At 61.2% G+C, this 9,052-nt stretch overlaps 1 protein-coding gene across 1 annotated transcript in view; it reads right to left on the reverse strand.

Moving 5' to 3' along the window:
* The window catches only part of ZNF638 (zinc finger protein 638), a 66,092-nt gene extending 57,756 nt beyond the window's left edge, over nucleotides 1–8,336 (reverse strand). Inside the window, exon 1 of the mRNA XM_042807718.1 lies at nucleotides 8,219–8,336. Coding sequence (XP_042663652.1) covers nucleotides 8,219–8,307 — 89 coding nt within the window. The 5' untranslated portion in view covers nucleotides 8,308–8,336. The remainder of the gene's footprint in view (nucleotides 1–8,218) is intronic.
* Between the last annotated feature and the right edge of the window lie 716 nt (nucleotides 8,337–9,052).

The raw sequence follows: 9,052 nt of genomic DNA on the forward strand, positions 1-9,052 counted from the left end.
TTGCTGGAATTATCCTCGAGTGGCTCCCACCTCGTGGTTTCCCCAGGGTCCGTTCGGCCTCGTGCACAGCCCCCGTTGAACGTGTGGCCACTCGGCTGAGCTTCCCCCCCGCCTTCGAGGTGTCCTGGGCTTGACTGGGAACCAGTGGCTGCCCGGCTTTTTCCAGCGACAACCAGCACGGGGCACGAGGCTTCTGAGGCGCGGACTGACAAGGGCTGTCCCTGCTGCGGGTTGGAGCGATGGCCTCGACACCTGGTACCTCCACCCAGCCTGCTTCCCTGGGGGCACAGTGACTCGGTGTCCCCCCAGGGCAGCCCTCCCCCGTTCACTACCGGTGCTGACCTGAAAAGGAGAGTTTAAAAAGCTCTGTCGCCTTGGGTGGCCCCGCTGAAAGTTCGGCGCAGGGAGCTCCTGTTGCTCCAGGCTCCCCCCGTGCTCTTGCCCGTGCAGCACCTTTGCTCTTGACCGTGCAGTCACAGGCTTCTCTCTGAGGAGACAGATGATGCCTTTCAGAGCTGCCACATTATTTCCTGAAAATACCAAAGTGGATGCCAAACCTAACCACGGAGACGGCCAGAAACGCCGCTGCTGCATCGCACTGACTGCCCCCCGAAGCACGCAGGGTATAAAGCAGGCCTGTGATCAGCTTTGCCCAAAACCACACCGTTTGCTTGTGTGCTGGAACATATTTCGGAGCTGCTGAAAGAGCTGCGTCTTGCTGCGAATGTGGCAGACAGCAGGCACCCACTCAGCTGCTTTTTTAGCAGACGGGGAGTGGGCTGAGCAGCGCCGGTGGACTGGCTGCCGTGCAGATCTGTCCGGCTGTGCTGCTTTGAAGTTGTTTGGGCGTTTGCCTTTCTCGTGTTTGAGATCCTGCAGAGTCTTTGCATACATCCAGCAAAAATGATTCACTGGTGCTGGATTTTTCTGACAAAGCTGGGCTGACACAAAAATAGGTTGCTGGTCTTTGACTCCAAACCTGTTTCGGTTCCTCCCCAGCACATCACAGTCTTTGGAAACTCTAAAAGCCTTTAGAAGTTAAGACTTCCATCTGTTCTTGGCTTTTGAAACCTGCTTAGAGCCGTCTAGTCCTGCAACCCGTGACTTCTGTAGGCCACAGGCATTCCTTACTCCCACCACAGCAAGGCGAAGTGAAAAGCTAGGATCATTTTGGAGAGCTGGAAGCTGTATTTCCCAAACTTCTGAATCAAATTTACAGCTGAATTATATAATCTGTGACTGTTCTGCCATTCTCAGGCCAGCCCAAAGGTCTTCACTGACAAGGTACTCTGGAAGGGAAAAATCAGTTGTAAACTGAAGGATAGGATCAGCTTTTATGGTGAGACTGCAGGACTCTGGCAGAGTTAACTGTGGGTTTAGGAGCATCCCACGGGTGATCTGCCCGGCACCTGCTGTGGAGACTTTAATGACTTTTTGGCAAAGAATCGTTTGTGTCAAAGGCTTTATAAAGGATGAGCACTGTGCCTACACAGAGCTTGAATGCTATCCTGCTCCCAGTGTGCTGCCCTGACAGCTGTAAAACACAACAGCTGAAAATAAGAAATTAAATTTGAGTGCTGAGGTCTAGGTGCAAACAAGGCTGGAATCACATCCACAGTCTCATCTGCTAAATATCCAGTAGCAATTACAGCAGTGCTGTCTTAAAAGGCATCGTTAAGACAGTAAAATTAAGCAAATTAAGCACTAAGACCTTTAGGAATGTAAACGTTTCGGCTGCTTGGGCAACCTGATCTGTCTGACATGTCCTGGTGTCCCAACACGATCTCCTGCTCTGTGTTAGGACACTCAGCTGCGGGAGCGGGGTTGGGGACCTGGAGGACCTGTTTGCTGCAGGACTTTGCCTCATTTGTTGCAAAATTTGGGAGATGCAAAGGGATTGAAGTAAAAGTCTTATCATTTCATAAGAGCTTCAGCCAGAGTCAGGTCCTAACCTTGCTCCTGTGAAGAAATCCCCATGGGATGCTGCGTGGGCCTCTTAATCCAGCTCGGTTTAGGTGTTTGCCAAACTTCCTGTGCTCCCGACTTGGTTGCGGGTGTGATGTAGGGTGCTCAGCCACAGCTGGAGTCACAAAGCTGCCCCTGGCAAATGCAAGTAGCCCAAGGATACGTGACGGGGCCTCGCTCTTGAAAATGGTTTCAATCGTTTAAAATGACGCGGATGACAAGCAGGTAAAATTGCATTCTGAATATTTCAAACAAGGGGTGTCCGTGTGAGAACACGACAAGGAATCTCGCTCTTCCGAAGGGTGCTTAGTAATCCCAAACTGTCCTTACCCTTTTAGCTCTTAGACGTGCTGCTCTGGGTTGTCCTGGGTTGAGTGAGTGGTGGAGTTTTTTGGTGGCAGGGGAGGGGGCTATCGGGGCGGCCCCCTGTGAGAAGCTTCTCGAAGCTCCCCCAGCTCCATGTCAGCTCCACTTCTGTTTGGGAAATTGAGCCCATCGGCTGCGCCTCTGCGATAACGTATTTAAGAAGGGACGTGGTGACGGGCAGGGGGACTGGTGAGGAGGAGTTGCTGCAGCTGCATGAACACCAAGGTCAGTGGAGGAACGGAGGAAGAAAGGAGGGGGGAGGTGTGCCGGAGCAGAGACCCCCCTGTATCCTGTGGTGAGACGGCAGGGCGGCCCCCCCCTGCCACCCATGAAGATCTACGGTGGAGCAGACATTGATTTACAGCCTGTCGTTCCTGCTCGGCTGATCAAGGTTCTGTGCCCGAAGAAGGCCGGGGTCTCATGGGAAAAGGCAGCCCCACTGCTGTAATTCAGTGCTGGGAGGATTGCAGCATGCGGGGGAGTCCCACGCCGGAGCAGCTCGGGAAGGGCTGCAGCCGTGGGAGGGAATCCAGTCAGAGGAAGTTAGTGACCCATGACGGAGCAGTGTGGGGAACACTGCGGCCCGTGGGAGGAATTCAAGTCAGAGAAAGTTTGTGAAGGACTGTCTCCTGTGAGAGGGGGACCACGATGGAGCAGGGGGTAACAAGTTTTGGACACTCCCCTCACCGAAGATGAAGGAAGTGGCAGCACTGACTGCACCCCCATTCCCTGCCCCTGCGCCACTGGGGGAGGAGGTAGAGATATCGGGAGCAGAGCTGAGCCCGGGAAGAAGGGAGGGGTGGGGGGAAGGTGTTCTCAAGATGGGGCAATGCTTCTCACTGTCCTACTCTGTTATGTGTTGTTAGTGTCTGTAATAAATGTATGTTCTTTTTTTCTTCCCCTAACGAGTCTGCCTTTTGCTCATGATCATAAAGGGGGATTTTCCCCCATCCCAGTCCTATCTCGAACCCCAAGCCTGGCTCTCTGTCCCTTCTCATTGCCGGAGGGGAAGGGAGAGAGAGGTGCTGCATTGTGGTTGGCTGCCAATCAGGCCTAAACCACGACATGGGTCAAGATAAGAGCAAGTCCCCAGCAGAGATCTATACGTGACCAAAGCACAAAAACCTGCTGCCAGGACAACTCCAGGAGATACCGGAGAGCTCAGCTCAGCACGCAGGAGAGACGGGGCCGCAGCGGCAGGAGCCTGAGCCCCTTCTCCAGCACCGGCCCTGAAGCCCACCACAAAGCAGCCTTTACTTCACATGGGGGTGCGGGGAGAAGACTCTTGGGGTGTAGCCAGGAAGCGAGAAGAGATGATTTTCCAGACCTGCAATCCACTTTCAGATCAGGCGGTCAGCGAAGCCTCGAGCCGGGACAGTCGCTGCTGGGGAGCAGGCACACGTGGAGTGCAGGGAGCTGGCTACATCTTGTGGAAGAGATGCAAATCCTGGAGGCAGGAAGGAGCCGATGCAGCCAGCGTCTCCTTACGCGAAAGGCTTCACTCGGGCAGGTTTTTGGCTACTTGACAGAACTGTCTGGCTCCCAGCTGCTCTCCCAGCCCCATCATATTGTCAGGCCTTGCCCAAAGTCTGTGTTTTCCATCCGATCTGGTCCCACTCCAGGCTGCCTGAGCTGACGGGTATTAATAGTCCTTTAGGCTGTGAACTCGGGGACCTGGCTCAGGGCTGCAGAGCCCCGCATACTCTTCTCCTGACACATCGGTATCTGGCAACTGTCCCCGCGCCGCGTGACGGCGTGGGTTGTCTCAGCCCGCAGCCTGGGAACGGATTGGATGCAATTAATTGCTTTTACATCTTCAGATGTCCAATCCCTCTGCCCAGTACGGGGGGGAGCGGGAATTCAGGCCTTTCCCCTACAGACGACACATAGCAGGTCTGCCGCTCCCCTCTGAAGCATCCTGGGTGAGTCGTTTGCCGTTGAGCCTTGTAGGAAATGTGTGTCACACCCCCCAAAAAAAAAAAAAAGGGGGGTGAGAGCCAGGGCTGGGGTCGGAGGAGTGGGAGAGCCACTGCCCAGGCACACGGCCGCGTTACAACTCGGAGAGTTTTGCGCATCCTCTGGGCCACCACAGTCACCCAAGGCGTGCTGCCCCAGCTGGCGGGGAGAGACCTTAAAACAAACTGCCCTCCCCACCGGGCAGAAACGCTCAAAAGGGCTGTAGAAAGGAGCACAGTTTCTCCTGCCCCAGCAAAACAAAACAAAAAGCACGCTTGCCCTTGAAGCACGTCCTGTCTGCAAGCGGGGGCTTAGCAGATGTTTTAAAAGCGGCTTAAAAAGGATCTGAGCGGTGGCAGCGAAGCCGAGTCCGTCTGTCTGGCACGGGGGGGGGGGTTGTGTTGTGGATGCTGGAGAATTCAGGCAGTGTCTGTCCCACTCTGCTTCCCTCCGCAGCCACGTGCCCCGTGCAACTGCTGTCCTGCAGGGAAGGAGCTGCTGGGCTCGCCTGGGGGACTGGGTTTCGTTCACGTTCTGCCGGCACATCCATCCCCGCTGGAGCCACCGGGCTGAGCTGGGACATTTCCCGGCAGATGGTGCCTCTGAGCCGGGGGAGCTGCGGCCGAGCCGGGATCCTGCACCCCCCCAGCTGGCTGTTTTGGGGACCGGCTTCCCAGCCAGGCAGCTCCGGGCTTGGAATCACCGGGACGGCCCCTTGAGATCCATTTTTGCCACGGCTGCTTGTCTACTCCCTATCTCCTGCCTCAAAATGCTCTGCTCAGTTTGGGTGCCGCGCTTCCAAAAAATCTCGTGGGAGTGAATTTGGCCGCTCGGTTTAAATAGCGGGAAAGCGGGGCGAGGCCGGGGGAGGCGGGATGGACTCGGGGTTGCAGGGGCGCGACGAGATCGCGAGCACGCGGGTGAAGCCTCGCCTGTAAATGGGGCTGTCAGAAGAAAACGAGAGCATGGAGCTGGGCGGGATGAAAAGGCAGTTTTGGAGCGGGAGCACGGCGTGGGGTGCCCTCCGCTTGCTTTTGCCAGGGCTCCGAGGAGCAGGAATGAAATGGAGGAGAGAAGAGGGGTGTGCTGCCTGGCCCCTTCTCCTGCCCGGCTCCTGCTCAGGTCCTTCTGGCCTCTGAGAGTGCGGGGGGATGCGGGAGCAAAGCCCCCAGCGAGGCAGCAGCTCTGCTCCCCTCCTCTGCTGGGAACCCCCCCAAAACCCCCCTCTTATTCAGGCTGTGTTGCCTGCAAAGCTCAAGCAGGAGCTGACCCAGAAACCCTCCATTTTGCCGGACACAGCATCCTTCAGGGTTGAGCCCGCTGCCAACAGAGGAGTTTCCCCCCGGTCCTACCCAGGACGTGGGGGAGCCACCACCTCCCCATCTCCCACGGCGGGACGGGACCCCCAAACTTCCCTTTATGCCCCCTCTCCCCCCCCCATCCCAGCTGGAGCCAGGGACAAGGGACACGTCACAGCCCCCGCTTTCCCACAGTCCCTTGGTTAATTTACTAATTCATCAGCGGAGCCTGACGAGGGGGACACTTGAACAGGGGCAGGGAAGCCCAGGCACTGGGAGGGCTGGGAGCTGGCAGTCCCCCGCCGCAGCCACATCAGGCTTAAAATCCCCAGCAGCTGATGGGGTTTGAAATCGCTGAGCGCCGGGGCCGCATCCTTCTCCCGCCCAAGCCCTTTTCCCTGCTTCTGCGTTTAACAAGGGGATGGGGGGGGGGGGGGGGCACAACAGGGACCGCAGGCAGGATATGCCGGAGGTCCTACCCCCCCTCAGCGTGAAGGTCTCCCCTCCCAATCCAAAGGGCTCCCCAATATCCTCCTCCAGCTCCAAAAGGGGATTCAGACGGGGCCTTCTGGGTGCTGCTTTGTCCGCCAGTGCCCCCAAACGGGCACAGATCCGCCCCAAAACAGCAGCGAGCTGGGTGGGAAGGAGGGAGGGGAAGGGGTGTAGAGGGGCGCGTGGGCACGGGCGGGGAGATACGGGCGCAGGGCTGGCGGGACGAGCGCCGGGGCTGGTTAAACGCAGGGGGACGTGGAGCGGGCAGGGGACGTGCAGCCCGGTGTCCTTGCTGGGGACGGAGCAGGGGGACGTGCAGCCCCCCCGCGTCCCCGTCCCCTGAGGGAGGCCGCGTTTGCCGTTCCCCGTGGGGGCCGGGGCGGTGTGTGACCGCGCGTCGGTGACATTCCTGGGCTTAACGCCGGCACTCGGTGGCCTTCACTGACCTTGCGGGGCTGCCCTCGCCCGTTAACACACCCCCCACCCCGGGATCCGGGGATGGAGCTGGGGGCAGAGCCGTGCCCGCTTCCACCACCGCCCGGGTCTGTCCCAGGACCCAAAGTGACCCCCCCCCCCAAACCGCTACCCCCCCCCAACAGCTGAGGCCCTGCCACGGGACACGGGGCGCCCTGCGCCCCCCCAAAAGCCCCGGAGGGGATCCAGTGGGGGTCTGGAGGGCAGGGGGGGGGGGTCGGGGATCAACTGGAAATCCACTGAAGCTCCTCGCGGTGGGACGGACCCACGCTGGCAGCGGGGAACCGCCGGGCTCCGGCGCTCGGGGACGTCTCCCCGTTGCAGGCAGTAAGGACAAACGTCCCCGTGCCCCGGGGACACCCCGTGCTGCCTCTCCGGGGCCGTTCCTGCCCCCTCCCTGTGCCAGCAGACACCCCACAGCACCCCCAGATCCACACACCCCCCTCCCAGCATCTCCCACGCCCCAAAACCCACCGGGGCAAGACCCGATGCACCATCCCCTTGTGCTGGGGGCGGGGGGGGATGCCCAGCACCTCGCTGGATCAGGCTATTTTTATCCTGTCGCCCTTTATCCTGTCACCCAGTCCTCGGCCATACAAGGAGCCATCAGCCGCCCCGGGGAGGTAATTTGTCCCCAGGGTGCCACATTTCATGTCACCCAAGTGGCTGACAGCAACCGGGGAGGGGATTGTCACCTCGGCGGCGCAACCTGCTCGTCTTACATCCCCGGCCGGCTTCTGGACCTCCCGCTCGCCGCCTGGGGACACCTTGTGATGTTTGTCCCCTTGATCCTCAGCCCCTGATTTCTACAAGTCGCCCCGAAATTGGCACCTGGTGATGAACAGGTTCCCGACGGGTGAGGCCACACGGTTAGAAATAGCTCACCGCTCCGGCCATCGATGGGAACGTGGTGGCCACGGGGCCGGTAAAACCGTTTAGATGGTGGGTTGGGGGGCAAGGGGTGCTCCCCCCTGCCCCCCAGCCCAGCCGGTTGTGTTTTTCCTCATAAGAGCTAAGTGACACGCCCAGGGCCATCCCAGACAGCGGTGGCAGAGACACCCAGATTTTGCCAAGGGCCATCCGACCCCCCCCCCGAGAGGGGGTTCTGGGTGTTGCACACACGTGTGTAAACCCCCGCGCTTCTGGGGGTACACCTGAAGGCTGGTACAAACAAGGGGGGGCCCCTGGACTGTGCAGCACCCCTTGACTGACCCCCCCCCCCCCCAAACGCTATATCCCCCCCCAGCTGGAGCCTCCTGCCAGGGGGGGCTTCTCGCCTCCCCATAATGTGGGGACCCCCTTGGTCAGGGAAAACAGGGACAACCCGCCCCCCCCCCCCCCCATTTTAGCAAAATCCCAGCCGGGAGGGTGTAAGGGGTTTGGGATGACCCCGATGGGTGGGAGGAGATTTTGGCTCACCGCGGGGCTCCCCATGGGCACCCTGCTGTACCCCAACATACCCCAACGCAGGGTTTGGGGGTGTCAGTGGAGCGGGGGGCACTGCGGGGCTGGGAAAGACTCGCACCCCCCACAACCCCCCCCCCCCCCCAAAAAAAACTCACCCTGCGCAGGGGCTGGCAGCCAGGAGTGGGGATCCCCGAAGGACCCCCCGGGAGTTGTGGGGATTCCGCCCCCCCCCCCCCCTTTCCCGGGGCTGCGGCACTCACCGTCCGATGGGGTCGAGGGGCAGCGGGGCGGGGGGTCGCTGGGGACCCCCTTTTCGGGGCGCGGAGCCCCCGCCGCCGCCCGCCCGCATCTCGGGGGAACCGGGGCGCGGGTGGCCGTGGGCAGCGCCCGGCTCGGTCCTGGCGACCGGCCCGGGCTCGTCACGGCGGGGGGGGGGGGGGGCGGGGGGGCGGGCGGGGGGGGGGGACGGACACACAGGGGGACCGGGGATGGGGTGGACCTGGGGGGGGGTCTCGGGGGCGGCGCTGGGGGGGCAGCGGGGAAAGCCGGGCTGTGCGGGGACCCCAAAATTAGGGGTGAGGCGCTGGGTCCCCCAGCATTGGGGGTACGGCGGTGCGGGTCGTGTCCCCCCCCCTCGGTGCTCCCCCCCACTTTGGGGGTGCAGGGTTGGGTGTCGTGTGTGCCCGTGTCGTCGTTGTCGTCCCCCCCCCCGGAGGTGCCCCCCAAAATTAGGGGTGCGGCACTGGGTCCCCCTGCGCTGGGTGCCCCCCCCCAGGGGTCCCCAACACTGGGGGGCAGAGCCGGGTGCCCCCCACCCCCCGCGAGCCACGCGGCGGCCACGTGACAACCCCCCCCCCTCCCCCGGTGCTCGGGTCGCGGGGAATCCCCCGCCCCCTCCGTGTGTTTACATCAATCCGCCAATCCGCGGCTCTCTAGCAGCGCGACGGTGAGGCGGGGCGACCGTCTTGCGACGCCCCTTCCCATTGGGCCCTTTGCCCGCCAATCAGCATCGGGGCGAGGGAGGGGCGGGGGCGACGTGCTTATTGACAGGGCGGTCGGCCACGCCCACCCCGCCACGTCCCCGCCCCCGCGCC

The sequence above is a fragment of the Tyto alba genome, unplaced genomic scaffold (assembly GCF_018691265.1).
Source record: "Tyto alba isolate M040663 unplaced genomic scaffold, T.alba_DEE_v4.0 Super-Scaffold_6, whole genome shotgun sequence".
Taxonomy (NCBI): domain Eukaryota; kingdom Metazoa; phylum Chordata; class Aves; order Strigiformes; family Tytonidae; genus Tyto; species Tyto alba.